This window comes from Momordica charantia (genome assembly GCF_013281855.1).
Source record: "Momordica charantia cultivar OHB3-1 chromosome 10 unlocalized genomic scaffold, Mcharantia_2.0 BLBB01000010.1, whole genome shotgun sequence".
NCBI lineage: Eukaryota > Viridiplantae > Streptophyta > Magnoliopsida > Cucurbitales > Cucurbitaceae > Momordica > Momordica charantia.
This window is the reverse complement of record NW_028275158.1, coordinates 2542707-2566112: the sequence shown is the minus strand read 5'-3', so window position 1 is coordinate 2566112 and position 23406 is coordinate 2542707. Positions and strand designations below refer to the sequence as shown.

Genomic DNA, 23406 nt, shown 5'->3' with positions numbered 1-23406 from the left:
TCAACAAATTAAGATTCCAACCCGAATTAGTTTTTTTTTTAATTAAGGTAAGCTATCATATCTTATAACAACAAAAGTAAAATATTACATTATAGAATTCATCTGACCTAACACATCTTATTTTTCATATTAATTGTCTTTATTTAGACTTTTACTTCTCACTAATATGATAGAGATACATCAACCTGATAAAAATAGGAAAAATAAAGAAAATTTTAAAAATAATGGAACAAAATTGATACATAGGATTTAAAAAATATAATTTAATCTATAATGCATGCACGAGAGGGAGGGCTTTGATAAATACTAGGTGGTGTGAACATATATATCATGTATGTGCAAACAAATCTCAAGGGATATGTAACGTTGTACAAAATTCAAAGTTAATAGGAAAGAAGAAAATTAAAAGGGCAATAGGTTTTGGGGTTTGAGCTTTATTTTATTTAAATCATTGTAATATTGGATTCGATGAGTCAAAAAAACTATGATCTTAAAAAAGACATGTTAAGGATCACAAAGGTATAATAGACATTGATTACTCCTCACATAGTCAATTGATTTTAAGATGAAACCTCGTAAATATTAATACATCATCTTAGCGAATCATCGATGATATGATTGTAAATATCTTCAACGCATGAATAAAAGTTAATTTTGATTGGTGTCGCACAAAAAAATTATCTTATCATATTTCCTTAACGAAATCAGTTCAGACAAACATGCAAAATCCAAATTAAAGGTATATTTGGGAGTGGTTTTGGCGATGCTATTACCAAAATCACTTCTCTTTTCCATTGTTTGACAAATCATAATTTTGATTTTAAGAAAATCTTAAATCACTTTTTCAAAATTATTAATTCTACCCTCATTTCCAAATACACCCTAAATGTTTTAAATTTTGCATATTGACAAGGAAGACAACATGAATAAGTAGCATGTTTTAATTTAAGCATGCAAAACTGCTTAGAAAAATTATTAAAGACCATATAATTCATAATTATTATTCAAGAATGTACTATACCTTTCCATATAAAACAATCATGATTAATATATCTAAAAAAACACATCCGATAAATAGAAATAAGTAAAGTTCTTCCTCAACTATATACAATTAAAATCTGGAAAAAAAAAGAGATTCCCTATGTTTGAATACGAATGTTTAGGCTTTAAGAGACATTAGGAACCATTAACCTTAATTAATGTAGTATAAGACCACCACAATTCCAAATTGATGTACTAAAAAAAGAAAAAAAGGACTAAGATATATTTATAGATAGAAAATTTAAATTAAATCTCTCTATGGCTACTTGTGTCTTTTATTTGTTATTAGTTTCTAATGAAAAACTTCTAATTAAGTTGGACTTAGGTGATATTTTGATGTTGATTATTATAAAATTAGAATGCTAATTTAGGGGTGGGAGGGGGCAGAGGATTTTTGATGGTGGTTGTTGCATCAATCAAAGTCAATGGAATATTGTTGGTTTTTTTTTTCTTTCACATTTTTTAATTATTGTATATATTGCTTTGTGAGATAAGCAGCAATTCAAAAACTATTGATTGGTTCTCAATTTTGTTTTATTAGGAATATAATCCATTCAAATAGCCAAATACGCCCTAATGTAAACTACACGCGTTAATTTTTCAATTGCGACGTTACAACAATAGTTTGGTTAAGGCATCTATCCCTCTCTGACCAAAAGGTCATGAGTTCGAATCTCATCCCCAGATATTGTACTAAAAAAAATTATTATCAAAGCAATTGAAAATTTGTCACCATATATTATATTTATTGATGATTGATTGTATTTAATTAAGCTATTTTTTTTTCTAAAGGGTTAACAACTCTCTAACTACACAATTCAAGTGACAATAAAAGTACCTCAAATTTTTTTGTTGTGCGAGAATCAAGAACCTAATATTAATATTAATAGAGATGGAAATCAACTAAGCTCAAATATAGCAAAAATAATCGAGAACTAATTATTATTGCAACATGAGCATGTCTCAGCAGTAAATGATCTTTACTCCTTCTCTTGAGGTCCGACGTATTCAAATCATCATTCCACACATTTGTTATACTAAAAATGATTCCATAATATTTGCTCAAAGATCCGAGAGTCAATCTTAGATTGTCATATATCACTCAAAAAATAACTGAGTTATTGTTTTCTTCGACCTCTCTTGAAATTTATTATGATCTTGAAAGTACGTTTTTATAACTCGAAATGCTAATGTATCAAAGTATAAAAAGGATACTATAAGCAAACTACATATAATTTTACTTCAAAATATAATATAAGTTAGCCCAAAAAAATTCTATGACATAATCTACATGAAAAGAAACAAAAGCCTAATACATATAAAAGGGAATATGGTTCTTACCTATATAGCTATATTAGTTAGACCTCTATGAATAATAAAGTGTATTTATATGATAGGCAAGTGGGGCTATTTATTTAATTAATTACTTTTTTGGAATACATTAATTTTATCAATTCTTTTATTCCTTTCCTTTCCATATTCTTTGAAAGTTTTACTGTGGAAGAAAAAAAAATGGAAATGATGGGCTAATAAGTGTTGCTTCAACTCTTTGTTTCAACATAGGAATTTGCTTATTGAGGAAAACTTTACTTTTATGGAAAAACCCTAAACCAAACTCTAACTTTCTTTCTACACAACCCACTTGCCATTATATATATAGTAATTAAAGTCACTGAATTCATTTTTAATATTATGTATGTAGTTTGATTAATTAAATGATCACTAAAGATTATATTATATTATATTATAAAGTTTTCTTATGTGGAGGGACCCATCTTTTGATATAATTTAGATTATACCGTACAATTCTTTGTTGGCCAGCAATTACCTAGACAATTTGGCCATTTGTGTGCAAATGAATTCTCCCATTTTATATTGGTGCAAAAGGGGAAAAGGATAATTATTTTAGAAGAAATACGAATTGGGAAAACTTCCAAAATTAGCGTAATTCAACTAATTAAGACGTCTATTTTCGACTAAAAAGTCGTTAGTTCGAATTTCCACCGACGTGTTATTCCTAAAAAAAAGAAAATTCCTCCCCTTCATTGACATCATAAAAGGCAAAAAAACGCAAGAGAATTACCCACTTCCCCTAATTAATTTGTTTCATCAATTTCATGTAGAGGTCCGATCTTGGTCAATTTGATGGGAGATTTTAAAATTTTTGATGATCCAACAAATTCGATGAAACTAATTTAATAACATCCACTGAGTTGGGTTTAGAGTTAGATTCAAATTAGAATTTGAGTTAAAATAAATTGAAATCAAGTTCGCTCAAAATTAGTTTGAGTCGAATCAAACCAACTTTCATTTATTATTAATTAGAAAAACATCTTCTATTCCGATAAGATCTGACATATATAACTAACTTAATTTTAATTTTATTTTATATCTTATTCGGTAATTCTTTTACATCTTTTACATTTTTAGATAACTTTTAGAAAATAATTTTAAACGCTTTGGAGTATAATTTTCCAAAATATATATAAAAATTGATATAGAGTTACTAATCTTTTCTAAGTCAATGTTTGTTACATAGATGCCTAAGTGAATAATATTGTTGTATTCATTATTTTATTTATTTTTTCAATAATTTCAATGAATAACCTGAAATTTCATAGTTGGATTGGATTGTATTCATCATTTAGTTAGGATTTGTCATTCGAACACTTGAATTAGGTCTAAAATGCCCCTTTAATCCAACCTGACTTAATTAATACGAGAGGAAACATCTATAAACTTAATCTAAATTATTATGCTCTTTTTAAACCGTATTCAAAATAACCGTTTTACATAATATATTTTTAAAATTTTCAATGATGTACGTAGTATCTAATTTTTGAGATTCATCTCCAAAGGATGGAGTAATTTGATTGAAATGCAAAGGCATATATAGAAAATACATATATATTACACTCTAAAATACAAGAATATTTTCTTTCCTTTTATCATATGTTGGAGTTAGATTGTGCATGATTGGAGTTGGTATAGTAGGTTTAGAATATAGGGGTCGAACAATAAATAATTTGGAAATGGAAGTTAAGTGATAATATTTTAAATTAATTCCATCTAAATTAATTGATATTCTTTTTGGTAATTATACTCTCGTATTATTGATTGTTATTATTCTTTTAAAATATTTTATGTGTGTGATGTATTATAAATTATTTGATTTAACCTAAATTACAAGAAAAATTGGGAAGCCAGATTTTGTCGACGGAGTTGCAAAAGGACTCCTACGACAAAAATGTAAGCGTACGCTTCAACAATGAAAATACGTTTCGTCATTAATTCCACGACGGAAGTAGTTTTCGTTGTTTACCCACTTGAACATATTCTCATAATTAATTACGGTATAGACCAAAAGATTATGAACTCAAATATCCTACAGGTAATTTTAAATTATATTTTACTAAATAATAATCACGAGATAAAATTAGATGAAAGATTACACACATTTTATGCATGTCGGTTTATATTAATTTTTAAGTTGTCATTTTAGATTCATTTATATTTTTGGTTGAATGTATGATTTTGTAGGGTTTTTAAATGCATCTTTTAAAACTTTCAAATTGTTTTCCATCACTTTAACGTTTAAGTTTAATTAAATCGAAACTTAAACAAAATTACAACTTAATAAAATCCAATTACTTAGAATGGATTGATTAAGTTTTGTAGGTCATCGATTTTTTTTTAATTGAATTAAATAAAACTTAGTCAAAATGCAATAAATTTTGGCAGACCAAAACGACGTGTAGGTTTTAATTTTTCTGAAAATTAAAATTGACTCCAAATTAAAAGAAGTTGTGTTCACATGAATTGGTTTAGCAACAGCTCTTAATTGCAACATTAACAATATATTTTGAAGGGTAGATTAGTCATGAGTATGGTTATTTGTCATTTTTTATTATTTTTAAATTAGGTCTATTTTATTTAATACCCTTATTTTATATTTCCACAATGATGAATCACTGTATCTCCAATTCATTTCTAGTCACATTAGTTGCCTCAGAGTTTCAAATGTATATTTATCTCTAGAGTTAGAACGTATGAATATTATTATTTTCAATAAAAATAAGTACTTGTTAATTGAGTAAGTTTTATTATATAGTTGCACCCTAAGGGGTGTTAGTGCATAAGAGGCTTGGGTGTTGACATCCAGAATCCAAGTTCGAACCCTCATGTGTCGAGAAATTAAAAAAAAGTTTTACTATATATAGTTAGTGATGATAAGAACGTCGACGTTAAGTTAACGAAAAGAATTAAATATAGCAACTTGATATGAATTAGAAAATATCGTTAATAGTACACATTTGCCTTGTTCGATTAAAAAACGTAGAGTAGTTCGTAATATAATAAAATACTATACAAATTAATACTAATTGAATTGAAAACTTTGAAGACTGTGTAATAATTCAGAGACTATTATTAAATGACATCTTAGCTGTCACTAATAAATAATTCTGCATAAAAAATTTAAATTGCAATACTTTTAGTGCATAAAGGTATATTTTTCTAATTTCCACTTCTATTTAAATAACTTTTCATATATTACTGTAGGTTCCAAGTCGCGACTTTCAATTTTCGATTCAAAAGCTGTGATTAACTTAAAACTGCCTTGGTCCACTTAAATATGCTCCCAATATAAATATTATTAATGAAATGATGGAGCTCCTCAACTCAAATTTAAATGGTAAAAATAGTACACCATAAATTAGTTAAGAATAATGAAAAAAAAAAAGACTAATTAAATATTAAAAAAAAAAAAGGAAAAAATAGGACATTTCTAATTATGGCATGAAGCTCCATAATTTGTCCGAAATTGGCTTTCGCCGCCGCGCGTGAGTGACTAATGGAAATGGAAAAGAGGACTCAAAAGGCTTGACACGTGGCAGGCGTGAAGAGAGTTCACACGTGGACATCCTAGAAATGGCAACAGCGGATAATTTCTCTCTCCTCGGGCGCCGCGAGCGACGTGTCGGCGACCTATTCGACAAATGGACTTCCTGACAGCTTTTGCTATTTCCACTCCTCCTGGATTTGGCGAGTACGAGGAAAGCTCCACTCCACGCGAACGGGAGCGCGTGAGGCAAACGCGCGCTGTCATTCCGACACGTACGCAAACCCCACAGACTTGGGATTCTCTGTCGGAGGCCAACGTGTCTCGGATTGATTTACCCTAGCGACATGTCTGCAGGAGAGAGCGAGTAGCCGTGAATTTTCGTACTCGCAGCGGTTGGCTCGAGATTCAGAGACGACAAAACCACTAAGCGGTTTTGTTCGCGCCCAGGTTTTGGCACAAATGAGAGACTGTTTAGCTGTCAATGGAAAAAAACCGCTTTCAGCTTTTTTTTTTTCCCCTTTTTTTTTGTTTCCTTAAGCATATAATGCAACAAATAGCAAGAAAATTTCTAGAGAGAGAAACCAGGGTTAGAAAGAGAAAACCAGAAAATTTCTAGAGAGAGAGAGGAACTTTTGTATCTCTCTCAAGCAAATCCGCAGACACTTGAGCAGTAAAAAGCCTCTCTTTTTTTTGTTTCCAATTTCAGCTGTTAATTGTTTCTGGTTTTCTCTTCTTTTTCCAACGTTTTTGGATCTCCAATTTGTTGGGTATTGGGGGAAAAGGGAAATATATCTCAAAAGCTCAAGTGGGTTTTGGAGATTTGGAGAGAAATTTTTGATGGGCATGTGATTTTTCTTCCTTTTTTTTTTTCTGATTTAGTAGAGAGAGAAATGGGAAGAGGGAAAATAGTGATTCGAAGAATAGACAATTCAACGAGCAGACAAGTGACTTTCTCAAAGAGAAGAAGTGGGTTACTCAAAAAAGCTCGAGAACTTTCAATCTTGTGTGATGCTGAAGTTGGATTGATCATTTTTTCAAGCACTGGCAAGCTCTATGATTATTCCAGCACCAGGTCAGAATTATTATTCATCAGATCCCTCAATTTTTTCTTTTTATGTTTTATGAACTGGGTTTGCTTTGTTTTATCATGTTATTATATATATAATTTATGATATATTATATTCCATCCCAGTATTGGATCCAATATATGTATCATTAATTAGTTAATTCTCTCCAAGATCATAAATATAATCCTTTACTCTCTTGTTGATGTTGTCTGTGATTTTCCTTTTTAAAAGGGAAAAAGAGAGGCACTCTCGAAGGATTATTGTTGTTTTTATTATTGTTAATGGTTTGTTTTTTCTTGGGGTGTGAATGGAATGCATGCGGAGGATTTGCTTTAATGGTGGAAAAACGAGATAAAAAAAAATTTTGAATTAAGAAACTAAAAGGTTCTGAAAATTAAGAACTTCGAAATTATTGGAAGGCAAATTCAAAAGATATTTGATTCTTTGTTTCTGCATGTTTTTGTCTTCGTTTTGTTTTTTTGCATGGCTAATGGCATGGCCATATATGTTAATATTTGGATCCATATTTCTTTTGCTCTAATTTTAAACCTTATTTGCCATTCCTATACTCTCTCTTCTTAGGTAGAGATTTTAACGTAAAGCCATAATTAACCACTTAAAATTTGAAAAAAAAAAAAATGTATACTAAGAAGGTAGAACCAAAATATATAATATAGTGTAACTTTTTTTTACTCTTTCTTTTCTTGACACAAAGAAATTTCGTTTGGAAAAAGGCAGCATTGACAAAAATTATTGTAGTGCTTCATGAATTGAAGTAGATGGTAAATGATAGATTCCGTTTGAAATTAGTAAAAAGATATATCTTTAGCTTTATATCATATAGTTTTAAAGGAAATGTTACTCTCATATGAGATCTCAAATAATAACTTTCATATGCTTAATTTGTATATATCTTATCTGCATTCTTGGAGTTTCAAAATCTATTGATGAAATGTTACTTACTTCGAGCAAGGAATCAACGAGTTGTTGACATTCAAAGAGTAGCAACTCCCTGATCTATATATTTTGTATTGTTGTTGTTATTGTTATTACTATCGTTGTCTTTGTTATTTATTCTTTGCTTCAAATTAAATTTGACCGCTCCTTATATTTTATTTTGATTTATATAATTTAATTTCTACTTTGGTTCATTTAAGTATATGTAATTTCAGAACGTTCATTTTGAGTGATGTACTTTCAACTTTTGTTTATTATAGTTTGTATACTTCAAAACTTCCGTTTTTACGTTTTGATCTCTATACATTTAAAAAGTAACCAATACAGTTCATATTTGCAAAATTTTTACACAAATCTTATAGGTATATAATGGAAACTCTTTAATACAAATTTTTTGCTACATTTCAAGAAATTTAGTGAATGAAAATGTTGTGCTAAAATTATTATTGAAAGGAATGAGACATAAAAGTACAAGATCAAAATTAACCTTTTAAAATTATAGGGACTACAGTGAACAAAAGTTGAATGAGTCAAAATAAAATTTTTAAAGATACACAAACTAAAATAAATCAGAGTCGAAAATACAGAGACCACAGTAGTATTTATAATATATATTTTTTATATTGGTTTTCATATACTTTCCTTTGTTACTCTAATTATATTCCTACACATTGTTTTTTATCTACTAATTGTAATTTGTATTTACATTTTATCGTACTTTCTCTCATGACCTCCTTTCATAGATTTTTTATCTACTAAAATTAACCTTTTATTTATGTTTTTTAACTACTCGGGATGTATTTCCTTCACTAATATATTTGGCATATTAATTTATTCTCTCGCATACATCATTTTGGCCGCGAGTGATAAAATTAAAAATAAAAACCCGAGTAATAGAACCTCCGATAAATACATCATTTCTACGTTACAAAAAAACGTGGGGTATGAAAATTGAACCTCCGATCTTAAAGAAACAGACAAGTGGTGGGGAACGAAAATTGAATCTCTAATCTTGAAGAAATAGACAAGTGTGTTGTCATCAGGTAGATAAATACAATTTCTACCTCAAACTTAGGCAGTTTAATTATTATTTTAGCTTTGTATATTTAATTAACTTCTCTCAAGAATGAAGATGGGGAAGACATCCTTATAATTAAACCATAAATTACACAAGATAATTATTATAAAATTAAAAAAATATTGTGGTCCTGAAACTGAAATTCAAATTTAAATTTAAAACATCTGTTTGTTTAACTCTATTTCAAGTGAAAAACAAACTTTATCAATCGTTCTTCCCCTTAAATGTATTTTTAACATGCAAATACAAATACTCTTTTCTTTTTCATTAAGATATTGAAAAAGAAAAGAGTTGCACAAACACAAAGGTGTTAAAAAATTACAAAAAACTTTAGAAGAGTGAACCCAAAGAGAGACATTATAATGCTCTTGACCTCAAACCTCCTCCCACAACCTGAGAGCCCGAAAAATTTTCGTGCTTCTTAGCCAACCAAATATTCGAAGCAACAGCGTAAAATTCAGCTTGCCAAAGTAAATGACTTTTAACTTGATGCACCATGGAGATGCCAAAAGTTTGCTTGTAACACCACACCTTAAAAGCACACCTGCATAGAACATATCCAGAGTATGTTACATTATTCATCATTCTTCATATGGAACAAAGGGTTATATATCTAAATATTTCGAAGGCGTAGTGTAATTGTCTTTAGAAAGAAAAATCAGGAATCGTCTCAATCATTGTAGTTTCTAGTTCCTTTTGATAAACAATGAAATGTAGAAAGTTGGATCTAAGCAAGTTCATTAAAAAAAAATACAAAAAAAAAAAGAGAGAAAAAAAAAAGACGTGGTTAGAGAGTGAAAAGGTGTGATATTATGATGTTTCATGGAATAACATGATAACTAAATATTACAGATTTGATTTCGAGTGTGTGATTATGTACAGAATAATCTAATAGTTTCTATCTTATCAGCATAAGGTCGATTACCGAACGCTACAACAAGGTAAAAGAGGAGCAAAATCAGCTGATGAATTCTGTTTCAGAACTCCAGGTAATCTTCGTTCATCTACAATTCCAATTTCCTTGTTAATTTCGTCTCGTTAACATAAACACGTGCATATTTCTGTACTTTTGATGAAGCATAAGTGCGCGACCGAACATAACTTACTAGTTTCTACCAACACGTTGGGACAAATATGTAACATCATATGAAACTCTAGAGGCTTTATCCTGATGAAAAGTAGATTAACGAATCATGCAAGAAAGACCAAAGACTTTTAGGAAAAGAAAAATTTTGTGGTAGATTCTTGATCATGCAAGAAATTTCTAGTGTTGTGATCTTATTTTATAAACTTGCATCCAAATGAAGTCACAATAGGCCTCCTAAGACACTTCACACGAGGAGATACAAGAAAAATTTGATTCTTTTCCGGGCTCATTCTTCTAGGGAGGATTAATATTTAGACTTCATTACCAGAGCCTCTACTTATGTCCTTGGTTCCAACTACTGTATTCTGTGATTACTTGAACAGGACCTGTCCTAAAGATTTTACTTTTGCGTTCTTGAATTTTTATGAGTAACAAGCTAAGAACAGACTTCCTTTTGTAGCTTTTCAGTTGTGCTTCCAAGGTCTGGTGTCATATTTGGCAAATTATTGGCATGTCCACTGTTCTAAGCTTGAGTCTTCGTTTAATGGTGGAAGATGTCTTAGATCCTTTCATTTAAGGATAATAATCATTGGCAAGCTAGTCTTTTCAGTCTCATGGAATATTTTGTTGAAGAGAAACATGAAAACATCCTTAGGTATCGATAGTGTTGAGAATATATAATAAAAGATTAAATAAACTCTAACCTATTAGCTTAAGTTTTTTAGTTTAAGTATCTAACAAAGGAATTCTTTTATTTGAACCCTTGTAATGTTGTTTCCTTCCTAATTGATATTTATAGTTCACATGTTGAATGAATCAAATTAAGTATCTAAGCTCACGTGTGGAGAGTGTCGAGAATATATATAATCAGCTTAAAAAGATGCCACTATTTGGCAACATATTTTTTCTTTTACTTAACCTATTTTCTTCATGGTCAACAGTTTTGACTCCTTATAATAATATGTATACTTAGAATTAAGATTTTTGGTACCACCACAACTATTATTTAACATCATGGATACAGACTAGAGTCAAGAGGGGGGAATGACAGAAAAAAATGCATGTACCTCAAAAATTATAATTACAGAATAGAAATCATGGTATCTTGTGCCTATACAATTTTTCTTATTCATTAGAGGCAATATAATTTGCTGTTTTATTCATACGTGAGAGTAAATTCATGACTTAAACATAAATTACTTAAGATCATTAAAACAACTTAACTATGCCACAAGTAAAATTGTAATGCTAATCATCTGTTCTATAATTGGTAGTTTTGGAAAAGAGAGGCAGCTACCTTGAAGCAACAACTGCAGTACTTGCAAGAATGTCACAGGTATTCAAACTCCTGCTATGCTCGATATGTTAGACAAGGGAAAATAATCAGGCAAAAAATGTTCAAGGCGAGTAAAAGTTCAAATGTTGGTGTTCAAGTCCTCACAACTATATCTAATAAAAAATTTTCTGAAGAACTCCCTATCTCTAATCATAGATCTGAAGGACAAGCCTAGCTGGTGCCCAATTAGAAATTAGTAAAAATACTTCATAAATGAATTTCAGAGAAAACCACGTTCCACTTAACATAAGTAATTAAAAAATTCCATGTTAAATTAACGTATTCTGCAGAACGATAATGGTTTAAACTTGACTAGATATCCTAAATTAAACATGGAACTTTTGAATTACTTGTGTTATAAATTTTATTTTTCCAGATTGGTTTACTTTAGGATCTATATGATAGGTCGTTTAACCTATGAGTTGCATGAATGGTGGAATAATGGTTCAGGGCATGTTGATGATGAATCAGCAATTGAGTGAAGAAAAATAATCAATTGGGTATAGGAAAAAATAAGTTGATGTAGGAGTGTCTTTTATCTAGGTTGTTACTTTTCTGCTGGGATCAATACACAATAAGATGAGTAGAGCAAATTTTTTATCAAGGAAAGAGCCGAGAGGGAGCTCAGGACTCTCAAACTTCCTGGGCAGTCCAAAGCTAGTAGCTTGTACTGCAATTTACAATTCAGAAAGCACTTGAACTACCGTATTACTATCACTTCTTGCACTTCTATCTGAGAACTTTTCAGAATTCTACAATAGAATAGGACAAGGCATACCAATTTGCTCTTCTACCATTGTTCATGCCAAGGCTGATTAATTCTTCCTCAGAGCTGACCTCATGATTTCTCTCTACAGAAAATCATTTGTTAATTTTTTAGTGCACAAACTCTAATATATTTCATCCTTTTCTCTGCCTTCATGAGCCAAATTCCAAATGAAAACACTGGCCTATCAAATATTATATGGCTTTAAATCCCCTTCAATCATCAAATCTATAATAACTTTATATGGTAAGTGGAATGAGTGATAGGTCTTACCAATCCTTGGTGACTTGGTCCCGTAGAATTAGATTGATCATTTGATTATTATGATAAGAGGTTGATACGCTATTGTGAAGACATGGAAAGGGGCAAATAGGGTAGTGAAACCAAAAGCCCTTTCCAGTTCAATTTTATTAGAACTTCGAAGGTGGATTAAACATGCACGATTTATGAGGGAATTAAAGTTTTTTTTCCTGATAGAGAGGGAATTAAAGTTAGTAAGTAATCTGTAAATAAATTACTTCAGGAGTACAAAACATTTGTGATTTGACTAATACCTTAAGTTGTCATCCATGCTTAGTTGCTTCCAAAAAGGCACCACTGACAACCAAGATAAAATAAGATAATTCCTCTTCCTTTTTCATCGAGGTATTAGTACTTTTCTTTTTCCCTCCTTTAGGAGTTTGTATCTTTTACTCCTTTAGGAGTTTGTATCTTTTAATGAAAAGAATCGTTTCTTGTTTTACAAAAAAAAAAAAATATATATATATATATAATTCAAGCTTGAATTCATGGGTAATGTTATTGAAATATAATTCTACAATTTATGCAAATATGTAAAAGCATTCATAACATACCCCACTCTTCTATATTTGCAGACAATTGATGGGCGAAGAACTTTCAGGCCTGAGTGTCAAAGATCTACAAAATCTGGAAAGCCAGTTGGAAATGAGTTTGAAAGGTGTCCGTGTGAAAAAGGTAACAACTACAACTATAAAGAAACTTCAATAAGAACATACACCTCTTAAAACCTATTGTATTCGGATGTTTACATGCTATTGTATTTTTCTTGCAGGAAAAGATTTTAACTGATGAAATTACTGAACTAAGACAGAAGGTTTCCCCCATAGAAAATATCCATATATCTCCTTATACAAAGAAAGGATGTAACAAGGCTAACTTGCAATAATTATGTTGCAGGGGAATCAAATGCATCAAGAAAATCTGGAACTCTACAAGAAACTAGATATGATTCGTAAAGAAAATGCAGAACTGCAAATGAAGGTATAGATCCAAATAAAACTATTTTGAAATGCTTTCAAGGTTAAAAACTAATTCAAAAGTTATTCATTGAAGTTATAAGAATTCAATAGCTATTCTCACTGCTCCTATTTTTTTAACCCATCAGGATAACTTTTGGTTTCTTTTTTTTTTCTTTTTCTTTTGTGGATGGGGTGGCGGTGCTGACTGCTGACCCTCAAAAGGGACTTCTGTTTTCCTTTCAAATAAAGTTAACTGTGAGTTTTTTAAGCATCAGGCTTATGGAGCACTGGAAGTGAATAAAACAAGCAGTAGCTCAGTTCATCAATTCACTATCACCAATAGATACAGTACCCCTGGTCCCGTCCATCTACAGCTAAGGCAGCCACAACCACAAAACAATGAAGCACCAATACCAGGGATAAAGCTGGGGTATGTTCTACCAATCTGTGCTTATGACATATGAATTAAATTTCAAATTTCATTCATCTGTATAGCAATCTACACTAGACAGTTCTTTTCTCTCAAGCAAAACTGAAATAGATATAATTGGAACTTGCAACAGATTGCAACTGCAATAACAGCAGTTAGATCATGGATGATTTATCCATGATCATTTCATCAACTGGTCGTGCAGTACAAGTCATGTTCAACATGAAGATGTCTCCTGCTTCAGTCACTAGTGCATGAACGTCACCAGATCACCACTTTTGGTATGCGATGTTCTTCAAATTCTACAATGTGAAAAATTGAGCAGCCAGTCCAGATACCTATGTAAGTGTACCAATAATGACAATGCACCATATGTGCCATGTGTTGTTCTAGCTGTTTTTAAAGTTTGTTGTGCTAATTAATTAGACCAGACTCTAAAGTTGTGATGCCTATTAGCTAATGAAAATCAATGCTCATCCAATCTTATACAAGGTGGCAGAAGTTGGTAGACACTAAAATGCATATCTGATGCCTACAGTTTGGGCTTTCTATTGTTGAGTTACCATAAATGAGCTGTTACAATCATTCAAATTCTACTTTTTTTTATTTTTCTAACAAGAAAACACTTTTCATTTATCAATGAAAAGAAAAATTGGTCAAGATACAAGCCCAACAATTATTCACATTCTTTGTTAATATTCCACTTACGTGTGTTCTCAAACTTTACTATAATGATTAATGAATGAGATTCAACAATGTAAACCAGATATTAAACCATGGAAATTTTAAACCAGTAAATGAATTTAAAACTGAAGTTTTCTCTAAATCCACTTCAGCAATCCTCAAAACTTACGTTGTTAGGTTATGATTAATTAAATTGTTAATCACTCTGCTGTTCTTCCCCCTGGCGTACCCAACAATAAGTAAAATTACACATAAATGTCAATCCATGACTCATCCTTCAATTGAAAAGTGCTTTTATGAAATATTTAAGTTTAAAATATGGACAGAATGGCTGATAAACAATCTGGAATCTATGATAGAAACAATGAAATGTAGCTGGCGTAGCCATTTTTACAATTTCCAAAAGAAAACAACATTTCTCCATTTCTCCATTTCATCTTTGTATTTTGTAATTTGGATGTACATACTTTTCCCAGAAATATGTTATGCTCTCAGTCTCAGGGTATGTTCAAGCTGGCTCAGGGTTTGCTATCTCCTTTCAATAGCCCAAAAAGTTGGTTTTTCTAGGAAAAGAAATCTGATCCAAGAAATCTCATTCCTCCAGCCTCATGGTAATATGAATCCCTCCTAAAGGACCTCTGACTTTCCAACACAGAGAGACACAGGGAAAGATGACATGACTTCATCCTAATTAAACCATTTTTTTAGGATACAATTTTACTTCATTACACATGTTGTTACTATGTTGTTTTATAATAATGGTTAAAAGTTTAATTAATAGTAACTTAACCAGTAACTTTTCATTTAGATTTTCAAGCATAATAAAACATACTAATTTTGTTTCTCAAGCATCTCATTCTCATACTCACATCCCTATATTCTCAGTTATATAGGACCCAGTTTTCCAGCAAACCAAATAGCCCCTAATGGAAAGGAATGTCCATTCTATCTTATCTCTTCCCCTGCGATATACATCAGAGCATAACAAAATAAATATTATAAAATACACTAGAAGAAAACTTAAACCATATATATTTTAACCTTCTGGATAAACAAGACAATAACAAATGTCATTACCTATCGTTCACTATCCTAAACCTCGTATTGGGATGATTGTAAAATAATAACATAAAACATGAAATGACTAGAACATATGTAACTTTAGTTCAACAATGAATGTGTTCACTATCCTAAACCTTGTGTGAGATGATTGTAAAATAATAACATAAAACGTGAAATGACTAAAACATATGTAACTTTAGTTCATTAGTCAATGTAATAACATCCACACGTATCTAAATCAGCAAACAAAAATAAGATGATATCTCTAGTGATATGTAGCAGAACTAGAAATTCATGTATTATGGAGCCATACAACACATGTAGCTTATATTATCTCTAGCTGGAAGTTGAAATCATGAACATAAATATAAGATCATCCCTCCATAGGTGTACAGTTATATTCTACCTAACCATCCCTGAAATTAGTTATAACTTTTACTTGAAACATTATGTTTCTGATCTCAAAAAACAAAACAACGATAAAACAAGACATACATACACCTATTATTATATAATTTCATTCTAATACTTGACGAGAAATAAATTTCAAATTAATCAGTATAAAAGCAGCAGTCAGAAGTTACAGACCAAAAGCAAGAATGCATCGCATACTGTCCCGATTGTAAAGCTGTAAACTGTTTTGTTTTACCTTGACAACTAAATGTAGTAGGATAACCAATGAGTGATAAGCAATTATAACTCACAAGTAAACAAGAAAAATGTAAAAGAATAACATAGACAATTAAACCACCAAAGAAAACAGCAGAGTAGTGAATACATATACATTTCTCCTTGCATCACAAAAAAGTTCAAGATTGTAAGCATGAAAAAGCTATACTGTACTAATTTACCTGATTGACATTTGACAACATGCACGGAGACCATGAATTCACTTTCAGAAGAAAATATCACTTACGAATCATTTAGCCATATAAGTAAATTAGAATCATTCTTAACTTAAAATCATGTTTAAAATAAAACATGAGGCATAAAAGCAAGAAAATAACTATTACTTATCAAAGGCAGTAAAAATCTAAGTTTAAGTTTAGTATCACCAACTTTAGCTTGCAAAAAGATTTACGTCTTTTCCACACCTAAAACTAACACATGCTTTATTAATTGGTTCAGTATAAACTTTAAGCTCTTGTTCGTTAACATACTCAACCCCTTGTGGCTAACCGTTTGGAGAGATCTCCAGCCTAAAGCTTGAGGTCTTATTGGGTGAAAAGTTTTGTAAACTTGAAAGCTATCACTGGATCTTTTCGGGCATTTCATGTTCCTATACAAGTGCAAGAACAAAGAGAACATCAATAGTCATTCCAAGTGGTATAAACTTGCTAGAGAGATATCACAAACTCGCAAATTTTAAAAATAAATCAAGATGGGCAGAATCAACCCTACGAAACTAAAATAAAATCATTTAATGATTGATTCGGTTATGTTTAATACGTCCCTTTAGGGTCAGTTTTAAGAGTTTTTGTAATTATCAATTAGGTGTTAGTACTTTTGGATTGGAACCCCATTCTCTGGGAGGTGTTCTCTAGTCGGGCTATTATTTTTATGCCTTTATATATCTTTTCATTTATCTTAGTTTGGTTTCTTATCACAAAAATAGTAATAAATAATAATAATAATAATAATAATTAATGACAAAAATCAATAAATTATCAAGAGATAAAGTAATAGGACTTGTCAAACCTTATCAAAATTTGAAGTTGCAAATCAAGAGATAAAGAAATTTGAGCGTAGCCAAGGCCCAAACACCCCCCTCAAGAGCTCTCCAAAATTCTAAAGACTCCCATTTCTCTCCCATCAAATGTTTCAGAAGACTAACCAGAAAACTTAAAAAAAAAAAAAAAGCCAAACAGCCGCTCCAATCCCAAAAGGGATGAAACAAACATCCTCCAACATAAACCAAGAAAACTTGCTCTCAGCCAAAGCCGTCTACACTCCATATGCCTCCAAAGAAAAACTTACCCAAATTACATCGACAAACTAACATCTCCACAAAATATGCTTCAAATCCTCCTATGCACTCTTGCAACCACTAAGGTCCCAGAAGAAACTTGACAATCTAGGCATAAGGTCAATGGTGTTAGCATCCCATGAGCAACCCACCAAACAAAAAGACTAATCTACATGGGATTCTCACCTTCCTTAGGGATGAGAACAAAGAATGAGGTGAGAACACCACAAAAGAGAGGAAAAGAAGCTACGAGAGAACTCCCCAAGCGAATTAGGGGCCCAGAATTGAAGATCTGGCCCCCGAAAGAGGTCTAGATCTGGTCCCCAAAAGAGGATAGAGACCAGCATAGATAACAACAAAGAAATGTCCAAAGACTCATAATCAGAAAAAAGGACGCCAAAACCAAAATTTTACATGAGTAGTTCAAAAAAAAGAGGATAGAATCCACATAAGCAAATTCTAAAGAGGATAAATGTTAAAGGCAAGAAAACAGAAGGCAAACGGGGCTTTCCCCCACCCAGAAATCCTCCTAGAAAGGAATCGTGGAACCATTTCTAATAGAGAACCTCGAGAAGCTAGAAAAAGTCATGTACCAAGAAGCATTATATTTCCAGAGCTTTCTAAGTGTGCCATTGACCTTATGATTTGTAATTCACTCGTTAACATGAAGATAGTACTTGACAGCAACAGAATGCCATGCACATGACAGCAACTTCCGGTTAGTAAATGGGAAAAGAATTGGTGTAAATCAGGGTTTTGTTGAATTACAAGTTAATGTAGTACAATAATTGGGGTAAAATAGAACTATATTCACTTCTATTTACTTTGATAATATTTAATTCTTATACGTCAACATTGATTGTTCTTACTTTTATTCATTTTTGGGATCTGAAAGTAAAATTAAGAAACATTGAACGCAATAAAACATGATATGCATATTTTATTAACCATTCATTATATAAATACAAAGATTAATATTGACCAAAAATAACAAGAATCCTGATATTAGTAAAACGTCCATATCTGACATAAAAAGTCCTTATTAGATAGACATAACACTTAGCACGGTGCATCTAAGATACAAGTAGACAATAATCTAAGCAAGAATATATATAGATATATATAAATTTAAAATTTAAAATTTAAAAAAGGAAAAATTTATTCTTGTTTAGCATATGAGGCTCCTGCAGGTCCAACAATGATCAGTTAACAATAAAAAGGATAGGCAATGGTATGCCCTGACTACAAAAACTAAACAAGATATTAAATCATACAAGATCGAGAAAAAAATTTCACATTATTAAAATGGAGATTTATTTCCAGAACAGAAGGTCTACTTCGACATTATTAAACTCTAAACTTTATCCTCTGGTTCCCAAGCTCTATTATTTATAACAAGTTTCACAGAAACAAATTTCTTCAAAATATCAAAGGTTAAAAAGTAAAAACAGCTACATTCCCAATAAGCTACTCGAAATCTCCTCCCCTACACGGCAATTCCTTGCGTTACATGCTTGCATCCAGTTCCAAATTCACCAGAAAACACGCAGACCTCAAATGAGTTAAAAGATTAAAATAAATGAATATTGGAAGAGTACCTTTGTAATTCCACACCCATTTTTTCTGGTGGCCATCCATCAACAGCCCGAGTTTCACCTATCATGACGTCGAAGTTTAATAAGATAATGAACAAGTATTGCAGACATTGATTTATCAATTAATTTATTAGACAACAATAGACATGTTAAAAATTGTATGGATGCAATGTCTCTAATGCTGCATTCTTTAAAATAATCAAACAACTCATCAAGAAATTGAATTATTACACATTTCGGCTAGCGCATTACACACCGCGCGTCAAAATTCTAAAACAAACAACAAAACAAAGTCTCAAATATTTCATCTGAGAAACAACCGGCGCCATTACCCCGGCCATGCATCCATCGGATACAAGAAACCAAACTTCCATCGAAAAAACAACACACAACGATCGAAAATCAAAGATCGTCTACTAGAAAAGGCAGGAAGAAAACGTAAACACCGTATCAATCAATGTTCAGCGTAGATGAGGAGAGAACTAAGGAGACGGCATTACCTGGAAACGCATAGCTCGCATGAAGAAAGCGAATATGCCTCCGAGTGAGAAGGAAAAAAAACCGGTACGGAAGATTCCGAACAAGAAGCATAGCAACAGCTCAAAAACCTAGAAAGCGATGAAGAATTCCGACGTGAGAGAGAGAATCGTATACAGGGAAGTGATTTTCCATGGCCTTCATTCATCTCGCTTTTTGCCGCGGATTGAGAGAGGGAAGGACGGATCAAAAATCGAAGCTCGCCGCGACGAGGAGAGAGAAGAAAATATCTCGGCCATGTCCGGGGAAATGAAATAAAAGAATGTATGGGTTCTGATTCTCTGCAGCCAAAACCATGACAAGCAATTGGTTTCGTACAGCTGGCGAATTTCGAAGCGTGGAGTTGGAAAGTGAAATGACGACTTTAACCCTAAGTGGGCGATTTGGAGTGGTTGTGGGTGTACGGAAGTGAGAGGGAACTGATTTTTGGGGCCCACAAATAGAAACTTAGGACACCGTGCCCCGGACAAATTGGACAAAAGGGAACCAAGTTGACAAGTGTTAATAAAATGTATATTATTTTATTATTTTTTATATTACTTGTGGGACTTTTATTATTATTATTATATTTCTTATGTTTTCAAATGTGATTAAATTACATATTTGGCCAACGTAACTTCTAACATTGTGTCTATTAATTACTATTATTAACATGTTTAGCAAATTCCAAAAAAAAAAAAAAAACCATATTGTGGTGGGGATCGAACTCAAAACCTATCGATTAGATCGCTAAATCCTGCTCACTTTAGTCATATTTAGCAATATATACGTTCAATATTCATTTCTTAAAATATATATGAAGTGATATAATACAGTAGTTAGTTGGACATATTAAGAATTAATTGGTAAATATGTGTGTGAATTAGATTTAGGAGATTAATTGAGTTTTTTTTTGACACGTCATGGGATTAATTGAGTAATAAATTACTCACTCAATTTTCCAAATTTGTCCGACTGATTTTCAAGACATATTATCCAAATTTCATAGAAACGAGGGCCAATCCATGTTTCTCCCACGATGTCAATGAAAATGACTGAAAATAAGCATAATTAAAGGTTAGATATAAAATTAATATCTAGGCATAACCAAATATGTAATTTAACATTAATATGATATAACCACATATATTCCTAACTTATTACTATTATGACAAAAAACAGCATGTTCCTACCACATTTGATCATCAACATAACTCGTAAGATATTAAATCTTTTTACTATTTACATAGGTCCTTATTTACTATTAGACCACATCATGATGATTCCCACCAAAGATATCATCGGCCATCTTGGAGTGTTGTATGTAACTTCACAGAGCAAGTTCAGAAGAGTGGGCAGCCATAAACCACCACACCCTTGGCTGTAGGACAAGAAGCCAAGTCACAGTGCTCACCTGCAGTGCCCCACCAGTCCACACTCTTTCCCTTCATGCCAAATGATAAGTACAGCAACACAGCCATGAAAGCCAATCCCCCATCCAATGCTGCTGAAAGAATGTAGTTGTATCTCTGCCACCACTGCTTCCGATAGCGGAAGACGAAGAAGTTGAACACGGTTCCTATCAGAATCCAGGAATTGTAGTTCAGGGCCATATTTGCGGTCGCCCCGAGCAAGACGGGGAGATTGATGAGAGGAATCCAGGATTGTTTTGGGAAGGCTCTGTGAAGTAGCCATACTAAAACTGGCCCAACTGCACCAACAAGGAAGAACCAGTTCAAAGTGCCATAGAATCCTTGCGATCCGAAAATCCGCTTTGGCCCAATCAATCCCCATATGATTGATATGCTGAAGAAGACGCGGTCTTCCGGACATGTCCACGGGCTATTTGGAGGAAGGAGATCCACTTGACATATATTTTTTATGGAATTTAAAAGCCACCACGCCACACAAAGGTTGATGGTTCCGGCAAGTATTGTACCTATGATCTATATTATACAATTCATAATCCAGCAAATATAAGCCAGAAGTCGAATAAGTCGAATAAAAGCAAACAAGGAGTTGTTTTGTCTCAAATAATGAAAAAAAAAATGGTAGTTTAAGTCAAGTGACTACAAAAGCTATTTGGTGTTCTCTCCACGTCTTCGCAATATCAATCCACTTTAAACGTAAACTTTCATGGCTTTACTTTTTGTTTCACTCAAAATGTTTCATACCAATAAACCTATGATGTTCCTCTTATTTAGGCAACAAAAATATTTGAATATTTAACGAAAATAAATAGAATGGATATTTCTAATAATTTGATAATCAATATGTGTGTATATATATTCAAAAGCATAATAAATAAAACAGAATATTCGAATGATCTAACTAAAGAAATGCAACCAGACCTGAACTAAGAACATTGATCTCGGAGGAATCTTCATATAATGCCCAAGCTTGAAGTCATTGAGGAAGGAGATAGCTTGACCCATGCTTACATAGCCAAAGGTTTTGAAACATACGTTGGCAATTGGTTTTTCGGGATGTATCAGTCCCATAACATACTCTGTGACCACGTTTAGCCCTATTGTCTGTTTTGATCATGGTACAACAAAGAAAATAATATATTTTAAGATTCAAAGACATTAGGAAAATTGTAAAATTTGCACTTTAAATTGAGGACACGAGGTTATGGTTTCGTCAATGGTTCTTTTCACCATTTACTTGACAACTAAGAGGTCATACGTCATTTTCTAAAAATCTAGGACACATTTATCAAAATATTACAATTTTGTTAATTATATATCATTTTTGTACATGAAGAAAATTCAAGATCAATAAGCTTGTGCATTTCTATGTTTAAAAAAATGGGTTTGATATATTCTACTATCAAAATTTCTTATTTTGTCCGGTATTACTATTTATGTCTATTTCTTATGCTTAACAAGTGTTCTATGAGTGTCTAACAAGTATCGAATCTATATTCAATTTGTACTAGTGTATAACACATATAACACACATCTATTGAGCAACTTTTAGTGGTTGTTTCATAATGACGATAAAATTAGTGATTTTAAAAAAAATTTATTTTCTAAAATCACCCATCAACGATACCTTAAAAATTAAATAAAAGTAATTTTAAATTTTCATAAAATTAATTTTTTAATTTGCATTGATGGAAAATGGTGATTTTTTGGCGAGCTTGGCTCCCAACAATTAGGGGTGTTAAAAAAACTCAACAACCTACGAACTTGATGAATCCAATCAAAACCGTAAGGGTTGGGTTGGGTTAGATGAAGCCTCAAGTTGGGTTTGGTTGGGTTGTGATTTCCCAACCCGGTCGAGTTGGGTTGAACCTTTAAAAAATTGGGTCAACCTGACCTTATATATATATTTACCTTCAATGTGAACGACCTATTTAGTTTTAATCCTAGGATAACCCTTCATTTAAGTTTTTCATATTATATTATTCTATTTTGCATCTTAATTTCAACCGTCTATTTAATTTTAATCCTACCTCCCCGTCGCCATCGGGATAATTAAAAATAAAAAAACACAATCCTACTACCCAATCCGATTCAACTCCAAAAATATTGGGTTGGGTTGACCATCCAATTCAAATCGGACTGTTCCATATATGACTAGCCTAGGCAGGGGGGAGTAAAAGGGTGGGAATAGATTGTAGTGAATTGTGGGAGTTTCTAAGGAAAGCTATCTTCTCAAAGTAAAATCTTCAAAAGGATGGAGTTCCAGCAAAACCCTTTCTAAAGATGAGG

General features: G+C 31.9%; 2 protein-coding genes and 1 long non-coding RNA gene across 28 annotated transcripts; 1 reads left to right on the top strand and 2 right to left on the bottom strand.

Moving 5' to 3' along the window:
- The first annotated feature begins 6465 nt into the window (after positions 1 to 6465).
- On the top strand, positions 6466 to 13898 carry AGL44 (AGAMOUS-like 44). Its single transcript, XM_022293491.2, has 7 exons — positions 6466 to 6956; positions 9897 to 9975; positions 11348 to 11409; positions 13051 to 13150; positions 13248 to 13289; positions 13373 to 13456; positions 13710 to 13898. Exons 1-7 carry the CDS (start codon positions 6775 to 6777, stop codon positions 13896 to 13898), a joined length of 738 nt encoding a protein of 245 aa, XP_022149183.1. The 5' UTR covers positions 6466 to 6774.
- On the bottom strand, positions 9118 to 19946 carry LOC148208391 (uncharacterized). 26 transcript variants are annotated; one of them, XR_015788073.1, is made up of 8 exons: positions 19672 to 19946; positions 19175 to 19232; positions 16771 to 16889; positions 15418 to 15510; positions 13030 to 13102; positions 11371 to 12772; positions 9912 to 9990; positions 9118 to 9530 (listed from the first exon to the last, which is right to left on the bottom strand). It is a non-coding gene; the product is annotated as an uncharacterized LOC148208391 (long non-coding RNA). The 26 variants fall into 26 exon arrangements; XR_015788075.1 differs by lacking the exon at positions 15418 to 15510 and having other exon boundaries at positions 11371 to 12260; positions 12730 to 12772; XR_015788078.1 differs by lacking the exon at positions 15418 to 15510 and having other exon boundaries at positions 11371 to 11421; positions 12730 to 12772.
- An 809-nt stretch (positions 19947 to 20755) lies between these two features.
- Positions 20756 to 22227, bottom strand: LOC111017656 (oligopeptide transporter 4; the record flags this gene model as incomplete). Its single annotated transcript, XM_022293473.2, has 2 exons — positions 20756 to 21633; positions 22039 to 22227. Coding segments are annotated over 2 exons (792 nt in total), but the record flags the coding sequence as incomplete, so codon positions are not given.
- Between the last annotated feature and the right edge of the window lie 1179 nt (positions 22228 to 23406).

Bases quoted from the DNA above. Each gene is read 5' to 3' on its own strand.
- AGL44 (XM_022293491.2), top strand. From the start codon at position 6,775: ATGGGAAGAGGGAAAATAGTGATTCGAAGAATAGACAATTCAACGAGC. The intron at 11,410-13,050 runs GTATTCAAACTC...CTATATTTGCAG, and splicing joins TACTTGCAAGAATGTCACAG to ACAATTGATGGGCGAAGAAC. The intron at 13,151-13,247 runs GTAACAACTACA...TTTTTCTTGCAG, and splicing joins AAGGTGTCCGTGTGAAAAAG to GAAAAGATTTTAACTGATGA.